This window comes from Geotrypetes seraphini, chromosome 14 (assembly GCF_902459505.1).
Source record: "Geotrypetes seraphini chromosome 14, aGeoSer1.1, whole genome shotgun sequence".
Taxonomy (NCBI): domain Eukaryota; kingdom Metazoa; phylum Chordata; class Amphibia; order Gymnophiona; family Dermophiidae; genus Geotrypetes; species Geotrypetes seraphini.
In genome coordinates, this window is record NC_047097.1 from 10,706,834 (window position 1) to 10,733,939 (window position 27,106).

Consider the following 27,106-nt stretch of genomic DNA (forward strand, 5'->3'; position numbering starts at 1 on the left):
GCCAAGTTTTTCAAGTCCAGAAAAGTTTGCAATTGGTCTTGAGTATAGAAGACATATCGTACTCCCAAATATTTTATCAAACATTTGCATGGAAATGCAAGTAGAAAAATGTTGCTCCAAGAGTCAATGTCTCAGCACGCGTTGCTAAAAATAATTCTAGTGACATCAGGGAATATTGAAACCTTTTTCTCATAATACAAAGTCTGAGGGTTATGAAAGTAAAGTCTCATAATAAGATTTACATCTTGTTCAAAGACAAGTGAAATAAGCAATGTAGCCCTTTCTGTAGCATCAGACAATGTCATTTCCAATAATTCTGTTACATTCAAAGACTTTTCTAATTGTGGAGGTGTTTCTACTTCTGATGTAGGGTCATCTTTTTTTTCTTAAAAGGTAGATAATAAATTCGGTTCACTGGTGGAATATGTTCAGAGGAAATATTTAGAACTTCTATTAAGTAAAGCTTCCATATATATATATAAAGGCACCACACCAAAAGCCTTTGGAAAATTAAAAAAACAAAGATTAAGACTTCAATTATGGTTCTGTATCTGTTCAATTTTCCTATTCAAAAGTAACCTCTCCTTAACCAGGTTGTTAGTTACAGCCTGAATACCAACAATATTGTCTTTTACGTTACCAATTTCTGAGGATAATTCTTCTTTAGTGGCTGTTAAAGCTTTCCCCAAGACATCAATAGTAGTTACCAGGGTGGATATTTCCTGGACTGACCTGGCTACCAGAGAGTTCAAGCCCTCGAGAGATTCCCATATCTTCTCAAGGGTAATCGCCGTTGCTTTGGATGAAACAGAGCCGGAAACCAAGCCAGCATTCAAATTTCCCTGCTCACTGCAAATTCTCAAGAGTCCAGCCCTCTGCATTGGGGTTCCCCCTGTCTCCACTTCGGTGCAGGGTTCACCCGACAGGCTCGCAAGCTGAGCAGGGTGCGGCAGCAGAATGGCTGTTTGAGGGAAGAGAGATATCTCCAGCTCCGAATCTCCTGCCTCTCTTCCAGCTGAGGAACGCTCGGGCACACCTCCAGGTATTTCTGTAGGATTGAGGGAGACTGTTGTGAAATCGAACATAGTTCTTTGTGTTGGGGTAGACGTCCTCACTGCAGCGGGTTCGGGACGGACACTACCCTTCCATTTAGAGTGTGGCATCTTGGAATTCCTCCAAAAAAGAAACGCTCCCGATTCCGATGTTACAACAGACTTCTGGCTGCCGCCATCTTGATTCTCCCGTCTTCAGCTTTTAATCAGCCGTTGGGAACTCATCACATCGGACCTATGGGTCCTCAACATCATTTGTCAGGGTTACTCTCTCCATTTTTAGACTCTTCCACCAGACAATCCTCCAAAAGAGTCTGCTTAAGACCCTGCACAGTCCTCCCTTCTTCTGCAGGAGGTGCAATCCCTTCTTCTGCTGAATGCCATCGAGGAAGTTCCCCTCGATCAGCAGGCCCAGGTATTCTACTCCCATTATTTCTTAGTCCCCAAGAAGACAGGAGGACTGAGACCCATCCTGAATCTCAGAGCTCTCAACAAATTTCTAGTCCATCTTTGCTCAATGGTTCACTCCTCAAGTGGACTTGTTTGCGGCTCCTCACAATCACAAGCTGCCCCAGTTTTGTTCCAGACTTTACTCTCCTCTCCGTCTGGCAGCAGATGCCTTTCTCCTGGATTGAACATGTCTGTTTCTATATGCATTCCCTCCACTTCCTCTTATGTTGCGAACCTTATTCAAGGTCAAGAGGGAAGCAGCCACCATGATTCTCATTGCTCCACAGTGGCCCCAACAACATTAGTTCTTCCTTTTCCTTCAACTCAGCTCCAGGGAGCCCATGTCTCTTCCAATATTTCCTACTCTACTTACTCAGAATCAGGAATCGCTTCTACATCCCAACCTGCAATCTCTTCACCTGACAGTTTGGTTTCTCTCGGGTTGAATTCATCTGTCTTACGTCTTTTTCAACCTGTTCGCCAAATTCTTGATACATCCAGGAAACCAGCCACTCAGCAATGTTACCAACAAAAGTGAACTAGATTTTCTTCCTGGTGTCTTATTCATCAGTGGAATTGTTGTTGGACTATCTTCTTCATCCGTCTGACTCTGGTCTCAAGTCTACATCTATCAGAGTCCATCTCAGTGCTATTACTGCTTTTCACATGCTCATCCTTTGGTTTACAGGTTTATGAAGGTTAAACCACTTCTCAAGCCTCCATCTGTCATCTGGGACCTTAATGTGGTTCTTTCCAGTTTGATGAAGCCACCATTTGAACCAATGATCACAGCTCATCTCAAGTTTCTTACCTGGAAAGTGGTCTTCCTTATTGCTCTCACCCCTGCCAGGAGGGTCAGTGAGTTACAAGCATTAGTAGCAGATCCACCTTTCAGTTTTTCATCATGACAAGGTGGTTCTGCGTACACATCCAAAGTTTCTTCCAAAAGTTGTCATTGAATTTCATCTCAATCAATCAATTATTCTATTTTTTCCTAAATCTCATTCTCATGCTGGAGAAACTGCTTTGCATACTTTGGGCTGTAAGCGGGCTTTGGCCTACTACATTAACCAGACAAAGCCACAACGAATATCTCCCCAACTTTTCATCTCTTTTGATCCAAATAAGTTGGGGCGTCCTGTATCCAAGAGAACGATATCCAACTGTCTGGCTGCCTGCGTTTTATTCTGCTATGCTCAGACTTGACTGGCACTGGAGTGTCATGTCACAGCCCACAAAGTTAGAGCTATGGCAGCTTCTGTGGCTTTCCTTAGATTTACGCCCATTGAGGAAATCTGTAAAACTTCCACCTGGTCCTCAGTTCATACATTCACTTCTCACTATTGCTGGAATCTTTCTCCAGACGGGATGAGCACTTCAGCCAATCTGTATTACAAAATTTATTTTCTTAGGCTAACACTCCCACCATCCCATCTCTGTTAGCTTGGAGGTCACCCATTCATGAAAATATGCTGCCTGCTTGTCCTGGGATAAAGCACAGTTACTTACCGTTACAGGTGTTATCCAGGGACAGCAAGCAGATATTCTCACATCCCACCCACCTTCCCGGGTTGGCTTCTTAGCTGGCTTATCTTAACTGAGGTACTGCGTGCCCTATGTCGGGTGGGAAGGCACTCGCGCATGCACGGTTAGGGCTATCGCAAACTTTCTAAAGACTTAAAGTGGCGATGCACTTCTAAAGTGGTCCGTACCGGGTCTCCGTCGGTGACGTCACCCATTTGTGAGAATATCTACCTGCTGTCCCTGGATAACACCTGTTATGGTAAGCAATTGTGATTTCTGTTTCTTTCCCACTGTCTACCATCTCTCTCTCTTCCTGCCTTGTGCCCTGAATCAAACCTCTCTATTCCCCTTCATGCAGCATCTCTTCCTTTCTCCCCTCCATTATCATGTGCACCATTTCTCCCTCTCTCTTCTCCAAGCATGTCTCTCTACCCTCCACCATATGCAGGATCTCTCTCACCCCTTTCTACCTCTGTTGCATCTTTCCTTTCCTCTCTTTCAGCCCATCTCCACCAATTCTTCCTCTCTCGCTCTCACCCCATGCAGCAGCTTTTCATTCCTCCCTCCCTAGTCCCCTGTGCAGCACCTCCTGACCAACTCCTCTCCCCATCCCCACTTTGGACCTCCTAAAGTAGCAGCAGCAGTGGTGGCGACTAGTGTTGCCTGATTCAGGGGAAAAAAATTCAATTCGATTCAGCCTATTGAATTGATTTTTTGATTCAATTCTCCTGCCCAATTGGGTATTTTTTTCAAAACATCCTGGTGGGTTTATTTTATAGCCTCTTCATCCCCTTTGCCCTCTCCTACCCACAATGGCGCTGTGGTGCAAACAAAATAAGCAAACAAAAAAGACTTTTCCTCTCTCTTTTAGGTCCTAGTTCACACTTGCTTTTTAACACCAGCTCTGGCAGGATACACGTTTCAAATCTAACATATTGTAATCACGAAACAGAAAATAATTTTTTTTTCTACTTTTTGTTGTCTGGCATTATTCAAATCATGTTGGTCCCATGCCCTGGTTGTCTTCTCATAACTTGCTTGCCAGGGTCTCCTGCCCATTTGTCGTTTTCTTCTTTCTCGGTGCTAACCATCCATCTTCCACCTCTGTCCTCCCCTTCCATTTCCCTTTCCTCCCCCAGAGGTTTGTTATCTTTCCTTTTTTTGTCTCCATCCCCACAGCTGCAGCGATGGACCCCAACATCCCCAGATCCACCATCTCTCCTTTTCTTAACTACCCTTTCATCCAGCACCTCTCCCTCCTTCCCCACCACCCCAGAGTTCACAATCTCTCCCATTCTCTTCCCAACTACCCTCCTATCTAGTATCTCTATCCCTCCTCTACACCATCGCTTGTGTCCAACTTCTCTCCCTTTCTGTTCCTTCCCTCCCTAAATCCCATTATCCACCATCTCTCTCCCTCTCTTCTGTTTTTAGACTCATTATTTCTCCCCCCAGTCCAGCATATGCACGTCTCTTTAAACCCCCCTTCCCTCCCTCCCTCCATGTACTTCTACGCCTCGGATCCTGTAACCCATTAGATTCAAGGAAATACACTATCCTTTCTTTCAGCAACACTTCCATTATTTTTCCAACAACTGAAGTGAGGCTCACCGGCCTGTAGTTTCCTGCTTCATAAAAGTGGTCACAGAGATGAAGCAGGAAACTACAGGCCGGTGAGCCTCACTTCAGTTGTTGGAAAAATAATGGAAGTGTTGCTGAAAGAAAGGATAGTGTATTTCCTTGAATCTAATGGGTTACAGGATCCGAGGCAACATGGCTTTACAAAAGGTAAATCGTGCCAAACGAACCTGATTGAATTTTTTGATTGGGTGACCAGAGAGCTGGATCGAGGACATATGCTAGATGTAATTTATTTGGATTTCAGCAAAGCCTTTGATACAGTTCCTCATAGGAGGCTGTTGAACAAACTTGAAGGGCTGAAGTTAGGACCAAAAGTGGTGAACTGGGTCAGAAACTGGCTGTCGGACAGACGCCAGAGGGTGGTGGTTAATGGAAGTCGCTCGAAGGAAGGAAAGGTGACTAGTGGAGTCCCTCAGGGTTCGGTGCTGGGGCCAATCCTGTTCAATATGTATGTAAGTGACATTGCTGAAGGGTTAGAAGGAAAAGTGTGCCTTTTTGCAGATGATACCAAGATTTGTAACAGAGTAGACACCGAAGAGGGAGTGGAAAATATGAAAAAGGATCTGCAAAAGTTAGAGGAATGGTCAAATGCCTGGCAACTAAAATTCAATGCAAAGAAATGCAGAGTAATGCATTTGGGGATTAATAATAGGAAGGAACCGTATATGCTGGGAGGAGAGAAGCTGATATGCACGGACGGGGAGAGGGACCTTGGGGTGATAGTGTCCGAAGATCTAAAGGCGAAAAAACAGTGTGACAAGGCAGTGGCTGCTGCCAGAAGGATTCTGGGCTGTATAAAGAGAAGCGTAGTCAGTAGAAGAAAGAAGGTGTTGATGCCCCTGTACAGGTCATTGGTGAGGCCCCACTTGGAGTATTGTGTTCAGTTTTGGAGACCGTATCTGGCAAAAGACGTAAGAAGACTTGAGGCGGTCCAGAGGAGGGCGACGAAAATGATAGGAGGCTTGCACCAGAAGACATATGAGGAGAGACTGGAAGCCCTGAATATGTATACCCTAGAGGAAAGGAGAGACAGGGGAGATATGATTCAGACGTTCAAATACTTAAAGGGTATTAACGTAGAACAAAATCTTTTCCAGAGAAAGGAAAATGGTAAAACCAGAGGACATAAATTGAGGTTGAGGGGTGGTAGATTCAGGGGCAATGTTAGGAAATTCTACTTTACGGAGAGGGTGGTGGATGCCTGGAATGCGCTCCCGAGAGAGGTGGTGGAGAGTAAAACTGTGACTGAGTTCAAAGAAGCGTGGGATGAACACAGAAGATTTAGAATCAGAAAATAATATTAAAGATTGAACTAGGCCAGTTACTGGGCAGACTTGTACGGTCTGTGTCTGTGTATGGCCGTTTGGAGGAGGATGGGCTGGGGAGGGCTTCAATGGCTGGGAGGGTGTAGATGGGCTGGAGTAAGTCTTAACAGAGATTTCGGCAGTTGGAACCCAAGCACAGTACCGGGTAAAGCTTTGGATTCTCGCCCAGAAATAGCTAAGAAGAAAAAAAAAAAAAAAAAAATTTAAATTGAATCAGGTTGGGCAGACTGGATGGACCATTCGGGTCTTTATCTGCCGTCATCTACTATGTTACTATGTTACACCAGGGCTCCCCTTCCCCAAAGGCCTGCAACCCCCCTGAAGGCCTGTCCCCCCCCAAAGGCTTGCATTTTCCCCCCTGGCCTCCTGGTCTTACCTTTACTTAATTACAGAAGCAGAGCAGCCTGCAGAGTGGATCGCCGGTGCTGTAGCGATCCTTGCAGGCTGCTTTTGTCCTCAGGAGCACGTTCTCTCTGCTGCAGTCTCGCCTCTCCTCTGATGTCATGAGCAGGATCATGGCAGATTGAACGTGCTCCTGAGGACGACGCAGCCTGCAAGGATCGTTACAGTACTGGCAATCCTCTCTACAGGCTGCTCCAGGAGCAGGAGACCGGGGAGAAGCCAAAGGATACTGCAGCACTTCCCCTAACCCTCCCCCCTCTCCCCTAAAGAAGGAACCGCAGCGGTAGTGGACATCCAGCAAGAGACAGCGCTGCCGCTCCTGCTTTAGGGGGGGCGAGGGGGTGTTGGTCACCGAATCGGCCAGGCTGATTTTTTTTTTTTAAAGAATCAATTCGCCCAAAGTGAATCGATTCGAATCAGAAATAGGATGGCACCAGTGGTGATCAACTTTGCAAAGGTAACACAGTGAACAGGTCTGCCAGCCAGGACTTCCCTCTGCTGCATCATCAGTCCTGACTCCAGGCACACCTCTGGGGCCTCTTAGGTAGCAGCAGTAGTGGCTGTGACTAGCTTGGCAAATGCAGCAAGGCTTCTCCTGGCCTGTCCCGCCAGGGCCTTCCCTCTGCCGCATCACCACTACTGCTGTTACCTTAGTGGCCCCAGAGGTATGCCTGGAATCAGGACTCAATGAATCAGCGAGTCCAATGTTTTAAAAAAGTGAATTGATTCACAGAGGTGAATTGGCGAATCAGGCAGCACTAGTGTTCAGTGCCTTGGTCCTGAGCATCGGAACATTACTTGTGCTCTCTAATCTCACATGAAAGTTGTTGAAAGCCCGCAAACTTCACTTTGAAAAGTATTTCAGTACCACGTCAGCAACATCTAGCATAACTGGGGATTCAGAGCCAGACATCAAGCTTACACTGATACCTGCATCGGCTCCTGCACTGGCTATGTCAACGTTGCACTGAGAACATTGTGTATTGGAATCGATACAGCACAAAGATTCAACTTTTATCTTGTTGATGCCTCATGCTTCGGAGGACCCGCATAAGAAAGCTAAGAAGCATAAATATCTCTTCCCTGCCAGATGTACCTCAGCATCCTCCCAGGCTGACTCCTCATTGACGCAGGCCAAGTAGCGACATGTGCATGACTGCTCGCCCTCTCTTCAGTTGATTTCTCTGCATAGACGTGCTTTGTCATCGAGGTCACCCATACCATGACAACCAATACTGCAGAATGCACCAATAACTTTACCTTCACTGATACCGACTCAAATAATACAGGAGCAAATTAAGGTGCTGCTCCAGCAGGAGCTTGCAGGGCTACTGCAGTCACATCCTTTCCAGGCCCCTGTGCCAGCCTCAGCCCAACCCAAGGATGTATCAATGCGCTGTTCCAAGCTGTGCTCTAGGACTTCAACTTGGTGGCCGAGCATGGACATCCTGAAGCTCGATGTATGCATCATCCTCAAGGGAACTTAATACACCTGTTTCACCTCGACACACTCTCAATGCTTACCTCAGCACTCTTCTCTACATTCGCTTTCTGAGGCTTCTAGAAGGGAGCACTTCGATGATCCATAACTCCAGTGAGGACCTGCCAGACTATTCTGCAGAGGAATCCTATATTGTACCCTATGATCATTCTCCACCTCCTCCATATAGAAGATCTCCACCTGAAAGTCTATCATTCACAGGCTTTGAACATCAAATGGGCCATGCTTTCCCTATTAAAATGGAGACAGAAGATGAACCTCACTCAGAACTTTTTGAACTCCTGGATTATGAGAAGTTCTATCTAGGGAATGCATAAAAGTACCAGTATATAGTCATGAAAGATGCTTTATTTAAAAACTGTGAGACCCCTTTTACTATTTTAGTGGCTCCCTGCAAAATTTACACAATGTAAAGAAAACAAACATATGAGGTCTGTTCAAAATGTTCAAGGACAGTTTGAATTGCGCACCAACAGGAAGTTCTTTTGAGGCACGCTAGGTGGTGTTGAGTAGCTTGTAACCTCATGAGTAACCTTTTTGCCGTTTGTTGATATCTATTTTCATCTCTGAGCTACAGCAGTTTTTGTGAAAGTATATTTTCGTGATCAGCTATTTTTCATCATGTGCCACCTCAATGAATAGCACTACAGCTTGAAGTTCTGTTTTAAATTGCGTAAGACCACTGCAGAAACTTATGAAATGTTGAAAGTGGCTTATGGGAAACATGTCATGAGTTGTGGAAGGTGTTTTGAATATGTCAAAATTAATGAATTTTGTGCAAAAACGTGATGACAGTTTTTCCCCAGCCACCTTACTCTCCTGATTTGGCCCCTGCTGACTTCTTGTTTCCTAAACTTAAATCCACGTTGAAAGGCAAGAGATTCAACACTATTGAAGACCTAAAGCAAAATCTGATGCAGCAACTTTTGGTGATTCCTAAAGATGCATTTAAGGACTGTTTCCAGAAGTAGAAATGATGTTCAGAAAAGTGTATATGTAGGGAAGAGGAGTACTTTGAAGGGGACCCAATGGAATAAGTTGTAAGATTGTTTAATAAACTTTTATAAAATCAGTCCTGGAACTTTTGAACAGACCTCGTATCCTGGTTTTGATAGGCCTCAACTGCAACAATCAATCTCTAGTTGATGAGGCTGCCCTCAAGCGTGCATGTAGCACATGCTCATATGCTTCGACTTCACATGGTAGACAGGCTAGAATATTGGACACCTTGGCAAACTCATTTTTCAGTCCACAATGCTCAAATGGACTATAAATTTTACATGTCAATTTATCTTAAATCCTTGATAAAAAAACTGCCAGAGTTTGAGCAACATATTCCCTCAGACCAAATAAAGCCATTCCAACACCTAAGAACTTGTTAGCTACTAGAAAGTACATACATGTCCAGGGCCACCTTTGAAGTTTCCTCTAGAGCATCTGCCATGGCTATCGCAATGCATAATGGCTTGGTTACGGTTTTCTGACCTTGACACTTCTGTTTAAGAACTCATCAAGGAAACTGCAGATAAAATTTAAAAAACACAATGACTGCATGACAACTCTATCAAAAACTCAAATGTCTCAATCATCCCAGTCATCCCATAAGTACTCCAACACTTCTAGATGTATCTCATATTATAATCCCAAGCATCGTTACAACTAGTCTTCCTCATCTGCGAGGTCTACTAACCAGAGATGTCTAAAAAACAAAAAACAGCAGCGTAAGTCACAATCTCAGTCTAAGCAGCACTCTGCCAAAGTTTCACTCAGTCTTCCTCCAGATCGCCCCATCAGAGGCAGACTTCATCACTTCCAACAATGCTGGATTCTCATAACATCAGACCAATGGGTGTGCCAGTACTCTGCACTTACTACAATCACCTCCAACCACCCACCAAAAGGGTCTCTCCAACTCCCTCCAGAGGAATCACCACCAAGGTTTGCAGTGAACTATCAGAAATTATATTCAACCAGCTCAAACCTTCATGTTCACAGGAGCTCTCGGACACTACTCAAAGTTGAACTTTTCTTCCTCAACAGAGAGCCAACAATCGCCTTCACCTGTGTCATAAGTCTTCCTCATTAATAAGCATAACAGCACATCAAGTGCTACAACTTCTTGGTTATATGGCTTCGACAGTTCATGACACTCTGTTTGCCATGTCTACACTTCAGAGTTCCACAATGAACTCACTCAAGCCAATGGTCACAAGCCATCGGATCTATCTGCTCTTTCACGTTACATAGGCCTTTGTCACTCCCTCCAGGGGTGGATGCTTCTATCCATCCTCCTCACCAGATGCCTCCATGTTAGGCTGGGGAGCTCATCTTGACAGCCTCCACACGGGCCCGTTGTGCATTGGTCATTCTTGGGGCTTTACTCAGGTACCTAAGAGTAAGATTCATTTGAGAAAGAATTTCGCTTTACTTTGCAGGCCGCATAGGGGTCTAGCAGTCCAAAATCTAAGATATTCTGATGGGTTAAAGCAAAAAGAGCCAAGTTCTCTTTCCAGCTTCAAGGACTCCCCCTCAGGCTTAAGCACCCTCTGTCTTCAAGATTTTCTGCCCCTGTCCCCGCAGCAACTATCTTTACAATCATTGGTGGTCCAGGGGATCTTTGGGCAAAAGCAATGTCCACTCACTCCCAGGTCTGTACCACCTTCAGAATGACGTGACTATTGTTACAGGTCAATTTCCTTATATGTAAATATGATTCCTAGTGGTAGTTGCATGAGACTACCGTTAGGGGAGTCTTTGAAGGCAGCACAGGACTGAACATTGTTCCTGCCTAGAGATCCCTGGATCCTCCCCCCAATGATTTTAAAGTTAGCTCTTATGCAGGGTGGGGACAGAATGAGTCTTGCAGCCAGGAAAGGGGACACAAGACTGGCAAGGAGGGGTGGTATGTTTGAGGCTGGATGGAGGACCTAGCTCCGGCAGTCCAATACTTCTGGGTCATGGGAATAATGCCTTGCAAGATGCATTATTCTCTTGTTCTGGGATTCCGTAGGTTGCTGACTCCCATGGGGAATTAAGGTGCAGCAAAAAGGTGAACTTTTACCCCAGCTTAATGAAATCCTCATTAATCCATTTGTTTCTTTTAGTACTTAACTACCAGAAATAGAAAAGGAACCTTTCTCACCCTTTTGCAAAGAAAACTAATATTGAGCTAAAAAGGTATTAAAGTATTGCTAGGAAAGCAGAATAGCTGAAAAGGCCACGCTAGTGAACTTAGTATAGATAAAAGGAGTTTGTTGGAAACATTTCCTCTACAAAAAATATATTGTAAGAGTGCATACTCTGAATAAACATTGCTGAGAAATTTGATAACAATGCTTGTGGGTAGAAAAGAGATAGTGGGTTTATGGATAAATTCTCTGTTTTAGTTTCACTGAAGAGTAAAAGTTAGTTATCAGCTTGTTTACAGAGTCCAAAATTCATTTGCCTTAGCTTTATTATTTAGTCTTTTTTCCAACCTACCCACCCCAGCTCCAAACCACCCTTATAGTTAGTTATCTCAATTAAGAGGATAAGAGTAAAATTTGTCAGCAAAGGCTATCAGTAAGCGATTTAACGCTAATCAATTTACTGCAGTTTATTAACAAACACTAAATAGCATAAAATACATCATTAGTCTTGAGGACCCTTTTTTTGTTTAGCTATCTTACACCATTAGCAATTTTAACTAAATTTACCAATTCTAACTTGTATAGAAAAAAACTTACACCATTGGGATAACTAAGGCAAATTGTAACCTATATACTGTATATTATATTAGTGGTATTAGACCCCCTAGAGTGTGTATCGAGTTATGATAAAAACTTGTATCGTAAACTTGTACTACAATTATGGCAAGTCATAACCTATAAACTGCATATGTATGTTTAACCAGTGTAACCTGTTCTGAGCTCTTTGGGAAAATGGGAAAGAAAATGAAATAAATAAATACTAAGATACAGCAGCAAGATGACTCCTATCCAGTTTCTTAAACTGAGTGCCACATGTATGATCCATCAGTTGTACAAAGAAGCTCCTGTGTATCAGAGACCTAGGCTGTTTATAGTCATCTTAAATATTAAAATGAATGCATAATTAACACTCAGCTGAACAGTACAGCACAGCAGACACAAAACAAATACCAGAAAATGGCAAACTTTCATTAAGAATTGTTTTCAGTGCATCTAATACAGGGATGTCAAAGTCCCTCCTCGAGGCCGCAATCCAGTCGTGTTTTCAGGATTTCCCCAATGAATATGCATGAGATCTATTATCATACAATGAAAGCAGTGCATGCAAATAGATCTCATGCATATTCATTGGGGAAATCCTGAAAACCAGACTGGATTGTGGCCCTCGAGGAGGGACTTTGACACCCCTGATCTAATACAAGAAATCATGATCAAGTTTAATAAACTTATTTCCAGTGCAATAGGTGAGGCATTCTATACAAGTGGTTGTGTCCCCTTGGCCGTGTGCCATATGCAGAAGGAATCCAGTTCGGATTTTTCTCTGTGCCTCTTCTGTACTTCACTGAGCTCCTTAGCTCCACCTACAGTTTTCCCCCCTGCACACGCCTGAAGGAGTATGTTTGTTCTGCACATTTTATTATTTTAGTCAGCATTTTAGGTCCTTTTTTTCTTCAGGATTCTTGTACTTGGAGCATTTCTTTCACTTTGCCTGCATTGAGAACACACAGACTTATGTCTGTAGTTGATAGGCCAATAGTTTCTTTGGAACTCAGGGCTGCCCCTGAAGTTATCTCACCTTCTGTTAAGCAGGAGTTGAGTGCAGGCTGTTAGGTGCCCTTAGGAGGCTAGGTGGTGTCTCGCAGAGTGCAGGCTGTGTCTTCTCACCTCCGCCTGTCCTGGTGTGTAGGGGTGGAGGTGCAGCCAGGCATGGAGTCTGACTGGAAGCCTGAAGATCAGCTTTGCAGAGCTATTCCCAGCATGAGGCAGTGATTTTCTAATCCAGCTACTGTAAGAGAGCTGAGGCAGGCTGCAGCACAGACCCACAAACAGGTCACAGTGAGTATAGGCTGTTCCAGCCTGCAAGATGGATCAGGGAGATCTGAAAAGTGGGGTTTTCAGGTTTCTGCATGTCCCCCTGTGTCCCCCCCACCTGAAAATTTCAAAAAGTACCATTTTAAAAAACACTTTGCTACATGTGGTATATATCGCAATTTTGGCACGAATTTCACAGTGGTGGCCATCTGGGATTTTTAGCAGTCTTCTTTTCAAAAGCTCCCTGCTTCTCTAAAACTACAATTTTTGCCTTTAATCTTGTTGGAATGGAGTCCTTAGGCTCTCCTAATGTGAAATCTTGCCAGGATAGTACAAATTAGGCACTTCAGGAACATTCTTGCGCCAAGTGCTGTGTGGCACAGCCAGAAGGGGAAGTAGCACAAAGCTTAACCTCTCCCCTGATCCAGCAGGTGACAAAAAGCTCGGCATAGTTCCGTGCGCATGGCTGCAGTCCATCCGCAGCCTCCGAAACACATGGTTTAGTCATCGGAGGGTGACTGCTCCCTAGGAGCAGGATATGTTCTCAGAGTTTCTGAAATAGTTTCTGAAAACCCTTTTCAAAGCAGGTATTCTTCCCCTACGTAGTCTTGCACTGCATTCGCTGTATCTCCCAGTGGTGCTGCTACTCTGGACATGTCCTTGTCTCAGACAGCCATTGTTCCTGATTTGCCTGATCCTGGTCTTTATGCTGATGTCCAACTTGCTGACCCCTTATTTCAAGGTGCAGCGCTTCCAAGGATGAGAGACCAAGGACTGTATGCTGGATCTTCGGATCCTTCAGAGGCTTTAGGACCTGGGGATAATCCCACAGTTCTGCACTTGTTTTAGTCTGTGGCTTTGCCGAATCTTATTTGAGTCTTTTCAGGAATTGCATTTGGTCACTTATCTGACTCCGTCCTAGTCTTCCTCCTGGCTTTCTGGAGTGCGTTCGCAGTCTCCCACCTTTTCCCTGGCATCTTGATCTGACCATTTTAATATTAGCACAGTGTGACTACCTGGAAGGTGCTCTTATGTTAGCGAGGACCATGTCTCATTTGTACCCTCTGGCATTGGAGCAACTGCAGGTTCTGGATCAGCCTAGAGTGGATTCTTTGGTTATGCAGGTGCCTGACTGCACCTCTACCTAGGGAAAGTTCTGTGGTGCTTAAAGATATGCAGGATCACAGTGTGAATGTTGTTCTGAGGCTTCTGGCTTTCAGACTGCTTTGGCAGCATCTGTTGTCACATGTGCCTATCTCGCCTGTGCACCCTGGAGAGTGAGGCGTAGATTCTCCTCAACTTCTTTTGGCTAGATCAGCTTTTGTTGACTGCTGCTTTATATGCCTTATATGGGTTTTGGCGTTTTCCATTTCTGCCTGCAGAATGCTCTGGATTAGACAATGGGCTGGTGATTTCATTTCCAAAGGTTTCTTTGGTGAGACTTCTATTCAGGGCAATTGCTGTTTGACAAGGGCTTGGTCGATCTCATGGATTCTGTGGTGTTCAGTCACTCTAAGACCCTGCCTGATAACATACCCAGACCCTCTGGGGTTCTGCTTGATTTAATTTTTGTATCTCCAGGCACTCCCATTTGTATTCCAGCACCACGTCTCAGACCAGAGCTCCTGGCACCAGTACTCCAGCTACAGATGTACCCAGCCATCTGGATCCCATCCCGTGCCCCCTGCCATGACAACAAACTGTGCCAGGCTGGGGAACCTCCTCTCTACTAATAGTGGGAAGGTTGTCAGCGTTCCTGCCAGCTTGTGTTTGCATTCCATCCGACCTGTGAGTTCTGGACTTTATTTGGTTAGGCTGCAATTGGAATTCGCCCAGCCTCTGACCAACTGGTTCATGGAATCTCTTGTACGGCACACAGACAAGGTGCTCCAAGTGTAGGCCACTGGACAGTGCTTGCTGGATATTTAAGTTCTAGTGTGGGTGCCGCCCAATCTGTCCAGCTCTAGGAGATACTCCATATGCTTTATCTTGCCACTGAATGGCTCCAATGACTGGAGGCCTATTCTAGAGCTGCAGCACATACGTTAGGCTCTCCAGATACCTTGCTCTCATATGGAAACAGTGTGATCTGTTATAGCAGCGGTGGCCCCGGGAGAATCCCTTGCCTCTCTGGATTCATGGGGGCATGCTTGCACATTATGATCTTTCCAGCCCTCCTCAGTTACTTGCAGTTTTACGTCTTGCACAAACATCGCCAGTTTTTGGCTCTGCCCTTTGGATTAGCAATGACTCATGCCTTCGCTGAGGTGATGGTGGTCATAGCAACTAAGTATCATGGGTCTGCAAGTACACCCTGTCTTGGTTGACTGGTTAGTCAGAGCTTCCTCGTTGGCCAAAAGTTGATGCATGGTGGATCAGGTAATCTAGGTGCTAGAGGACCTTGGTTGAATTGTGCATTACAGACCGGGCAGTCTCATCCAAGCAGTCGAGAAATACCTGATATTCTCTGACATGGCTCTGGGCCGCCTCTGTCTTCCAGGGACACATGGACTGATTCTGCATTCCTGGATGTCTTCCCTTCTCCAGCTCTTTTGGTGTGGGACTATCTTCAGGTCCTGGGAACCGTGGCTACTACATTGGATGTGGTTCCTTGGGTGAGAGCGCATATTCATCTTTTCTAGCTCATTTTACTCTCTTGCTGGGCTCCACATTGGGGTGCGTTACAGACCAGTCTTCCTTTGACTCTGGAGGCTCGGGCCAGTCTTATTGGTGGTTTCTCCCACAATCGATATGCAAGAACGTACCACTGTGGATCACCTCCTGGGTTGTGGTGTTGACAGATGCCTGTCTTTGGAGCTGGGGAACCCGCTGCACTCAAATGTCCTATTCAGGGGTATTGGACACCCTCTCTCTGGAAATGGGTGCTCAACCAGTTGGAGCTTAGAGCATTAAGCTGGCTCTAGTGCACTAGCAGAAGACTATGGAGGGCCAAGAGGTCAGTCTTCTCTGACATTGCAATGGCAATTGTTAGGGAGGTGCCAGCAGCAATTCTCTGGCTCTGGAGGCCCGCCTTCTCTTTCTGTGGGCAGAGGGCCACTTCCGGGTGTCTCAGCAGTGCATGAGCAGGAGAGAGCAGGAGAAAAGCAGCTACAGAGAGAGGCAGAGGGAGAGAGAAGCCAAAGGGGGAAAAAAGCAGATAAAAGAGCAGGAGAGAGAAGCAGAAGCAGTAGACTAAGAGGGGAATCGGCGAGAGTTAGCTCCGCCTACCCCCCCCAACGTCGACCACTGAAGCTCTGCCTTTAAAAGGGAGGGGCCAACGGAGCAGAGTTGATCTGAGCAGGAGAAAAACAGCTACAGAGAGAGGCAGAGGGAGAGAGAAGCAAAAGGGGGAAAAATGCAGATAAAAGAACAGGCGCAACCACAGCAGACACAGAAGGCATCCACAGAAGACCGGCAAGCAGGCAGCAATGGAAGCAAGATGTTGAGCTACCCAGTTTTCTGCATCGTCTGCCATATGTATGACTACCTCCCCTCTGGGAGGCGGTCTTATGTATGCACTCGATGCGGAGAACTGGAGAGCCTAAAGAAACAAGTCAGACTCCTGGAGGGTAGAATACTGCAACTGGAGGCACTTCAAGCAGCGGAGGAGGGAGACAGAGATGCAGAGAATGTCAAGACAGAGGAAGCAGAGAACAAGACAGAAGACACCATTGAGGAAGAAGTCCGAGAGCTGGAGAAGTTCATAGAGGAGGCATACAAGGAGGCCGTGGAAAATCACCAGCAACAGTGGAACTGCCGAAAGACACCTACAGAGAGTGTGGACCACCTGACGGACAACCACCAGGAAGAAATGGGTGACACAGCAGCGAGAACGAAGGACATGGACCTGTGGCAGGAGAGATGGACAAACACCAGGGACACGGACCTGCGGCTGGAGAATTGGAAGAAGATAGAGAAGGCAGCAATCATCGTGGGGGACTTCATCATCAGACAAGTTGACAGCCACATAGCGGGAGGAAGACTTGATCGGCTGATGACCTGCCTACCGGCAGCCAAGGTAGAAGACATAGTGAGCCGCATCGACAGGATCCTCAACAGTGTGGAAGAAGATACGGCAGTGGTGATCCATGTGGGGACTAACAATGTGAGCAACAGGAACTACAACAGAGAAGTACTGAAGGACCAGTTCCGGATGCTAGGAAGGAAGCTGAAGACCAGAATGCAGAGGATAGCATTTTCAGAGATCCTGCCGGTACCCAGGGCAGATGAGAAGAGGCAGATGGAGCTGCAATCAGTCAATGCATGCATGCGGCGCTGGTATGAGGAAGAAGGATTCCACTTCGTGTGCAACTGGACGACATTTTGGGGGAAGAGCAAGCTCTACAGGAAGGATGGACTCCACCTCAGCAGAGACGGAATGAGGCTATTTGCAAGCAACATCAAGAGAGAAGTGGACAAGTTTTTAAACTAGGAAGAAGTGGAAAGCCGACAGTTGACCGAGAGAGAGAGAGTCGATGGTTCGGGAACCGGTATACCAGGAGGATACCGTGCAAGAAGATAGAGGGAAAGACTCACCGGATTACATGCAAGACAGATCGAAAAGGACACAAGACGGAAGGAAATGCAAGAAAGGAACAGGCCGCAAACTCAAATGTATGTACACAAACGCAAGGAGCCTTAGAAATAAGATGGGTGAATTAGAAGCCATGGCACAAAAAGATAACGTTGACATCATAGGCATCACAGAAACATGATGGACTGAGGAAAACGTCTGGGACACTGTGCTATCGGGATACAAACTATACCGCAGATACAGAGTGGCTCAAAAAGGTGGGGGCGTTGCCATATACGTCAAAGAGGAAATTGAATCTACTGGAGAGAACACGCCACAACTGACAGATAAGTTAGAGGAACAAATGGCCTGGAAACGAAGATCGGCATCTACTATCGACCCCCAGAGCAGTCCGAAGAAATTGATGGAGAAATGACAGACGAGATTAAACGCAATCGCAAGGGAGGCAACACAGTTATCATGGGTGACTTCAACTCTCCGGGAATAGACTGGAACCTAGGCACCTCCGGCTGCATTAGAGAGACCAAGTTCTTGGATGCTGTAGGCGATTGCTTCCTGGAACAACTTGTCAAGGAAAATACTAGAGGAAATGCAATTCTGGACTTAATTCTAAATGGCCTGGGAGGACCGGCACAAGATGTAGAAGTAGAAGGGACGCTGGGAAGCAGCAATCACAATATGATACACTTTGATCTGGACGCAGGGGAGAAACATCGGTCCAAAACGACAGCCACGGCACTGAACTTCCGAAAAGGGAATTATGAAGGGATGAGACTCATGGTAGGGAAGAAGATTAAGAAGAGGATAAGCACTGTAAAAACGCTAGAGCAAGCTTGGTCCCTTTTTAAGGACACAGTCACCGAGGCGCAAAATCTATATATACTGCATGTCAACAAGGGATTCAAGAGGAAAAAGAACAAAGAACCGGCGTGGCTCACTGTAGAAGTGAAGGAAGCGATAAGAGACAAGAAAACTTCATTTAAGGAATGGAAAAGGTCAAAAACAGACGAAAACTGAAACAAGAAAACATCAACACAGGTGCCATAAGGCGGTAAAAGGGGCCAAAAGAGACTACGAGGAAAAAATAGCTAAGTAGGCGAAAAACTTCAAGCTGTTCTTTTGATATATTAAGGGGAAACGACCTACGAAGGAAGCGGTGGGACTGTTAGATGACCATGGAATAAAGGGAGCGCTAAAAGAGGACAAAGCAATTGCCGACAAACTGAACACATTTTTTTGCATCTGTATTTACCGAAGATGTGCACAGCATACCGGAACCCATCAGGCTATATGCTGGAAATGAAGACGGAAAGCTAACAGGATTGACAGTCAGTCTAGAGGAGGTGTGTAGGCAGATTGATAGACTTAAGAGCGATAAATCCCAGGGACCGGATGGCATCCATCCGAGGGTCATCAAGGAACTGAAAGGGACCATAGCTGAACTGCTTCAACTAATAGCCAATCTGTCGATCAAATCAGGAAAGATTCTGGAAGACTGGAAGGTGGCGAATGTTACGCCAATCTTCAAGAAAGGTTCAAGGGGAGAACCGTGAAACTACAGACCTGCGAGTCTGACCTCGGTACCAGGAAAGATGGTAGAGTCACTGATAAAGGACAGCTTCATTGATCACCTTGACGGACATGGGCTGATGAGGACCAGTCAGCACGGTTTTAGCAAAGGCAGATCATGTTTGACGAACTTGCTGCACTTCTTTGAAGGAGTAAACAGACAGATAGACAAGGGCGATCTGGTCAACATTGTATATCTGGATTTTCAGAATGCGTTCAACAAGGTTCCGTATGAATGACTACTTCGGAAAATTGCGAGCCATGGAATCGAGGGTGAAATACTCATGTGGATTAAAAACTGGCTGGCGCATAGGAAACAGAGAGTGGGGGTATATAGATAATACTCGGACTGGAAGAGCGTCACTAGTGGGGTGCCGCAGGGCTCGGTGCTTGGACCCGTGCTCTTTAACATCTTTATAAACGATCTGGACATAGATGCGAGAAGCGAGGTGATTAAATTTGCGGACGATACGAAGTTATTCAGAGTAGTGAAGATGCAGGGGCATTGCGAAGATCTGCAACGTGACATAATCAGGCTCGAGGAATGGGCATCGACATGGCAGATGAGATTCAACATGGATAAGTGTAAAGTGATGCATGTCGGTAACAAAAATCTCATGCACGAATACAGGATGTCCGGAGCGGTACTTGGAGAGACTCCCAAGTCCCAGGAAAGGGACTTGGGAGTTCTGATCGACAAGTCGATGAAGCCGTTTACACAATGTGCGGCGGCAGCAAAAAGGGCAAACAGAATGCTAGGAATGATAAAGAAGGGGATCACGAACAGATCAGAGAAGGTTATCATGCCGCTGTACCGGGCCATGGTGCGCTCTCACCTGGAGTATTGTGTCCAGCACTGGTCGCCGTACATGAAGAAGGACATGGCGCTACTCGAAAGGGTCCAAAGAGCGACTAAGATGGTTAAGGGGTTGGAGGAGCTTCCGTACAGCGAAAGATTAGACAAACTGGGCTTTTTCTCCCTCAAATAGAGGAGATTGAGAGGGGACATGATCGAAACATTCAAGGTACTGAAGGGGATAGACTTGATAGATAAGGAAGGTTGTTCACCCTCTCCAAAGTAAGGAGAACGAGTGGGCACTCTCTAAAGTTGAAAGGGGATAGATTCCGTACAAACATAAGGAAGTTCTTCTTCACCCAGAGAGTGGTAGAAAGCTGAAACGCTCTTCCGGAGGCTGATATAGGGGAAAACACCCTCCAGGAATTCAAGACAAAGTTAGACAACTTCTTGCTGAACAAGAACATGCGCTGTTAGGGCTAGTCTCAGTTAGGGTGTTGGTCTTTGACCAGTGGGCCGCCGCGTGAGTGGACTGCTTGGCATGATGGACTATTGGTCTGACCCAGCAGCGGCAATTCTTATGTTCAGGCCAACTTCCTTAGCAGACAGCCCTTGGTTCAGGGCGAATGGGTGCTGGCCCCTGCAGCCTGCCAAGCCCTTGTGTGGGGCTGGAGTCAGTCCTGCTTCGACCTCTTGGCCAGCAAAGTACATGCAAGCAACTTGATTATTCAGTCAACACTCTGTAGCAGCCGAGGCCTTAGATAATCCTTCTGTATGTCTTTCCTCCCTGGCTCATGGTAGGACAAGTCTTTCAGTGGATCATGGGTCCTCCAGGCCATGTCATTCTGGTGGCTCCATACTGGCCTCGCAGGCTGTGGTACACAGATCTGATGCATCTTCGCTAGGACTGAGGCCTTCTGTAGAGCATCCATCCTGACCTATTTCCGCAGGATTCAGAATGCGAGGAGGACCCAGGCCGCTTTGCTCTTACGGCATGGCTCCTGAGCATGCAGCTTTGGACTACAAGGGCTTTTCTGATATAGTCCTTGGCACTCTTCTCTTGTCTAAAAGTCGACTGCTATATCTGCTTCTGCTACAGCATGGAAGATTTTCCAGCATTGCTGCGCTCAAGCCCAAGCAGAGGCATGCTCCGTTCCACTGTTGGTGGTACTGGCCCATCAAGGCCTCTCTGCAGTGGTCCTTAGATCCACGGAATTGAGCTCTCTTGTTTTCATGCCCAGGGTCATCCTTCATTTAGTGTCTCACCCTAACGTTGCCAGATTTCTGACAGGGACCCTTCACATTGAATCACCAATTTATCTACAGTTCCCTTTCTGGGACCTCACCCTGGTGCTGTATAGACTATCCCAGACTTTCTTTGAGCCCTTTCAGGATGCTTCCGTCTTGGCCTTGATGCTCTAGATCAGTGGTCTCAAACTCACGGCCCGGGGTTCATATGCGGCCTGCCAGGTACTATTTTGAGGCCCTCAGTATGTTTATCATAATCACAAAAGTAAAATAAAACAGTTTCTTGATCATATGTCTCTTTAGCTACAAATTACAATATTACTATTAAGACTTAGCCAAAAGGAAAGATTTATAAACTATAAAGAGTTTTACCTCATGCAAAATTACCATTTCTTTAATAAGACATTAACTATTTTTTCTGAAGCCCTCCAAGTACCTACAAATCCAAAATGTGGCCCTGCAAAGGGTTTGAGTTTGAGACCACTGCTCTAGATGGTTTTTCTGATCGCAGTTCTGTCAGCAAGCCATGTCTCTGGACTCCAAGCTCTTTCTTACACTGAACCCTTCCTCCGAATCTCAGAGACTGGGGTTTCCTTGCATACGGTTTCTTTCTTCCTGCTGAAGATGTTTTCGGTTTTAGCTTTCCATGTTGATCAGGAAGTACATGTGCCTGTTTCTCAGCCTAGTGGTTCAGATACTCAGGATCGTGTTTTGATATGCACAGAGTGCTTCTTCGCTATTTGGTGGTCACAAATGAGTTTGTCTTTCTGACCATTTGTTTGTGTTGACTTATTTTGTCCAGCGGTGCGCACTCCCACTGCTAAGGCTTCAATTTCCAGATGGATCCGTGAGGTCCCTTTCATCAGCCTGCATGCTTCCCGGGAAACAGTCTCCTGGTGCATTCTTCTAGATGTGTGACTTCTTTGTAGGCCGAAGCTAGAGCTGTCTCCCCTGAGGAGCTTTGCATAATGGCAACGTAATCCTCTATACACCCGTTTGCCCTGTTTTGCAGAGTGCATACGACGGCAAGAGAGGACTCTGCCTTTGGGGTCCTCAGTCTTGATGGTTGGCACAGTTAGCCCACCCTAACTTTTTGGGGACTGCTTTTGTACATCCCACTTGTGTAAAATGTCTCACCTATTGTACTAGAAAAAGGGATTACGTACTTACCCTGGTAAGTTCTTTTCCAATAGACAGGTGAGACATTCTAGAATCTCGCCCTGTCCTTCCTGCTCCTATTATTACATTACATTAGTGACTTCTATTCCGCCGTACCTTGCAGTTCTAAGCGGATTACATTAGAAGATAGCTGGACATTTTCAGAAAGTTACAATTTAGGAGTTATCTCAGTTTGTTTCATATGTCTCCAAGTTGTACTTTGGTTAACAGTCAGCCCTTGAGGGCTGGGTAGTGTTCTCTTTTAGGCAGAAGTAAGCTCCCTTGAGGTTTTGCCAGCTGTTTACAGCTGATATTCTCATGTTACTCCTTTGAGCAGGACAGTTATTTATGACCTTGATTGGTCTGGGTGTGTCTACATGCTGATTTGGTGACTTGTGTGGAGCTAAGGAGCTCAGTGAAGTGCAGAAGCACAGAGAAAAATTCAAACTGGATTCCTTCTGCAGATGGCACACAGCTATGGGGACATTACCCACTTGTCTAGAACATCTCATCTATCTTCATGAAAAGAGCTTCCCTGGGAGAGTGTGGTGCAGTGATTAAAGCTACAACCTCAGCACCCTGAGGTTGTGGGTTCAAACCCAAGCTGCTCTTTGTGACCCTGGGCAAGTCATTTAATCCCCCCATTGCCCCAGGTACATTAGAGAGATTGTGAGCCTGCCAGGACAGACAGGGAAAAATGCTTGAGTACATGAATAAATCCACGTAAACCGTCCTGAGCTCCCCTGGGAGAACAGTATAGAAAATTGAATAAATAAAAAACCTTTTTTTAAAAACTAAATATTAAAAGGATAACTGCAATCATATATGAACTTTTCTAGCATCTGTTTTGCTAGTCTGAAAGAAGAAATACTGATTTGCTTTGTAGTTTGGATGTTTTCATTTTCTCCTGCAGTTATTAACCTCAACTCAGCCTGCGGGCAAAACATGGCCACATCGGGTGCTTGACATTAATAAATCAGACTTCTTCATTCTGGACTGAACTGCTTTTTTTCGTTTAGTGAGGATATGAAAAGCCATCAGTATGTGTAAGATCAAGGAGAGCTGTCCACAGCAACACATCATTCAACTTATTGTATCATTTTGTTAGGCAAACGGACCATAACAACCCTAATTTTTATTTTAAGGTTTAAAGCAGGGGTGTCAAAGTTCCTCCTCGAGGGCCGCAATCCAGTCGGGTTTTTAGGATTTCCACAATTAATATGCATGAGATCTATTTGCATGCACTGCTTTCATTGAATGCTAATAGATCTCATGCATATTCATTGGAGAAATCCTGAAAACCCGACTGGATTGTGGCCCTCAAGGAGGGACTTTGAAACCCCTGGTTTAGAGCAATAATAAAATGTAGCCAAAACTTAAAATTGTCTAATGTATAAAACTGGATTGTGTGCCACTCATGAGAGACAATAGTATACGATAAACGAGGGTTGGGTACGTAAATAGCAATGCTTATTGAGTGAGAAATTGATTTACAAACCCACATATATTAAGAAAGCTGAAATGGTTAAGTGGTTGGAGAACACAAACACACCACAACAGGTGAGGTATTTCCACAGAATTAAAGTCTACACATGAAACAAGGAATATGATCAAAAAGTGCTGCAATGCTTTATTTACTTAAGACACTTTTACATAAATAAAGCACTGCAGCACTTTCTAGTCATCTTCACAAATGCACACCATACATGTTGCATTTAGAAAGCATGCAAGTTATACATACTTACATTACAAACAGTGTTTTTAATTTGTATTTCTCTGTCGCAGGTTTTTATCTTTGTGATTGTTAGTAGAGTTGGTTTTCCTTAAGATAAAAGAATAACTAAATTATAAAAAAGCAATTACAGTATTACAATACAGTAGTACAGTAAATGTTCTAGTTGATTATGTATTGTTCCATATGAGAAAAATCTATTAAAGGGCTAAATTTCTTTCAAATCTTCCTTTGATACCTCCATGTACTGACAATAGGACCCCTCATCCAAGAACTAATTTTTAATGATCTTACATCCACTCCAAAATAAGAAAACTATCAGTGATCATTTTTCTTCCAATATATATGTTCCTGAAATTGTGAGAAAACATACTGCATGGAAATTACATATGTTAGTGGTATAAATGTTATTTCAAGGCAATTCTCTAGTTCAATAGTTTTTATTGAATATTATAAGAAATTTACAGAAAGCAGTTCAAACACACAAAATCTGAATAAGACACAATGGTATAGAAAAAGTCCATATCTATAATCATTTACTTACAACCAGATTAATAAAAAGAATCTAGGGTATGTGTAACTGCTAATAGAAGATATATGAAAGGCAGAAAAGCAGGGAGAGTGAAATAAGAGAGAGGGAAAGAAAGAGGGAGAAAAAGAAAAAGATAGAGATAGATAGATAGAGAGGCAGAAGTGTCTACTGGTTAGAATGAACATATGAATCTAAGAATGACCAAGGTGATTTATTTTGCACCATGTTTGTGGAGAGTTGAGAAATCATGTTTTTCTCATATGGATAAGATTCAAATTTGTGATACATGCTCAGAGAGTTCCACCAAAAGGTGTAGTCAAGTAGCGAGGATGATTTCCAATTTTTCAGAATATGCATAAGAGCTGTTACAAACATGGCATCAATGAGTTTAGGTGGGCAGTTTGTTTGTGTAAAACAAGGGTGTTGAGAACGAAGAATTACAATGTCCATGGAAATCTCTTCTGAACACTTAGTAATAGATTTTATAGTGTCCCAAATACGAATCCAGAAGGGGTGGACTATAGTGCAATGAAAAAGCATGTGATCAAGAGTTCCAGACTCTTTCAAACAGTTCCAGCAGGTGGAGTCTTGTTTTAGCTTCGCTTTCCACATGCGATATGGGGTCCATACTGCATTCCACATAACGAAGAACATTGATTGCGAGACTCTGGAAGATAGGAGAGGACGGTTTGTGGAGGACCAGAAAAGTTCCCAATCTATATCAGAAAGCGTAGTCTGCAGAATCGAGTCCCATTGGTTCATTGATTGAGGTGAAAAGGTGAAAGAGTGATCCCTTAGAATGCTATAAAAAAGAGATATCGCTCTACCCTTCATTAAGGCCAGAGTAGACCAGTGGTGAACAGTGTGGATAGAGGTCATAAAGTCATGGCGCATATGTACCTTAGACAGTATTCCAGTAAGCATGAGCCATTGGGAATGTATAGAGGATGGAAGTGAATATGCAGAACAAAAAATATCAAAAGGAACGATTGAGGTGGAGGAGATCAATTGATGAGCAAACTCGACTCCCGCCCGTTGCCACTTTTTCCATGAGAGGGATCTACCTTTATTTTGAATTTTAGGGTTATTCCAAAGGGACATGAGCGGGCTTTCACTAACAGAGATCTCAGCTGTTGCATCTAGAAGATGAAAAGCATGCTGCGTTGCACTCAACAAGGAATACTTTCTCAAGTGTCTAGGTACTGACACCATAAGGAAGCAGGAAACGCACAGTGGTGCACATAAAAAGCGTTCCATTTCAAAACATGCTGGTTGATCCTGAGGATTAGAATTAACGATCCAATAAGCTCCATATTTGGCTAAAGATGCGATATAATAATAATAAAAATCTGGTAAATTTAATCCGCCATTAATCTTAGAGGCCTTCAGCTTGGCGAGAGCAATACGGGGTTTTTTCTTGTTCCAAATAAATTCAGAGATTTTCATATTGAGCCAATGAAATAATTTTTTCTGGCATAGGAGGGGAAGCATGGAAAGGGTGTAATTAATTTGCGGGGCTAAAGTCATTTTAATGGAGGCTATTCTACCCCACCATGACAAATAAAGTGGGGACCAACGAGTTGTAGTATTTGAAACTAAATTTTTGATTTTGGATATGTTCAAATCCTGGGCGTGTACTGGATCTTTATGAATTAGGACCCCTAAATATTTCACAGCTCCCTGTGACCATGAAAAAGGAAATTGAGCCAGATCTGAGGAGGAGATATGGTCATTGAGAGGAAAGATCTCTGATTTCTCCCAATTAACAGAGTATCCAGAGAGTTGAGAGTATTGAGAAACAGTGTTAATAAGATGGGGCAAGGAGACAAGAGGATCTCTGAGAAAGAGAAGGACATCGTCAGCATAGGCTGCTAATTTAATGTCTCGACTGGATGAGGGGATACCCTTAATTAGGGGACATTGTCGGATAGCTGACAGGAGAGGTTCCAACGCTAAGTCAAATAACAATGGTGAAAGGGGACAGCCTTGACGGGTGCCTCTATGAAGGGGGAATTTGTTGGAGAGAGAGTTGTTAATCAGAATACGGGCTGTGGGTTGTCTGTATAGTGTTTCTATCCAATTTGTGAAGAAAGGACCAAAATTGTACCATTTCAGTACTCGGAATAAGAATGGCCACTCCACTCGGTCAAAGGCTTTCTCAGCATCAATGGCTAGACCAATCACAGGATCCAACAGTGTTTTGGCGTGAGCATTGATATGGTGAAATAAGTGTAAATTATCTCCTATGTATCTTTGTTTGATGAATCCTGTTTGATCTTTGTGTACAAGGGTTGGGATCACTGTGGTGAGTCTTAATGCGAGTAGTTTTGCCATAATTTTGTAATCCAAATTAAGGAGAGAGATAGGACGGAAATTTTTAACCAAAGTAGCATCGCGTTCTGGTTTAGGAATAACTACAATAGTGGCCTCAGCGAAATTAAACTGTTTATCCGGAGTGGAGTGGAGAAAATCATAATACGTGAGGAGCTGAGGCGATAAGAGAGCTCGGAAAATTTTGAAAAACTCATTAGTAAAGCCATCCGGACCTGGGGCTTTCCCAGTGGGTAAGGAGGATATAGCAGTTTCAATCTCAGACGTGGTGATGGGAGCGTCCAGTTTTGTTTTAATAGATTCTGATACAG

General features: G+C 44.6%; 1 protein-coding gene across 1 annotated transcript in view; it reads right to left on the reverse strand.

The window, feature by feature from the left end:
• The window catches only part of NPTN (neuroplastin), a 122,471-nt gene that overhangs the window by 13,273 nt on the left and 82,092 nt on the right, over window positions 1-27,106 (reverse strand). Inside the window, exon 9 of the mRNA XM_033920732.1 lies at window positions 23,946-24,022. Coding sequence (XP_033776623.1) covers window positions 23,962-24,022 — 61 coding nt within the window. The 3' untranslated portion in view covers window positions 23,946-23,961. The remainder of the gene's footprint in view (window positions 1-23,945; window positions 24,023-27,106) is intronic.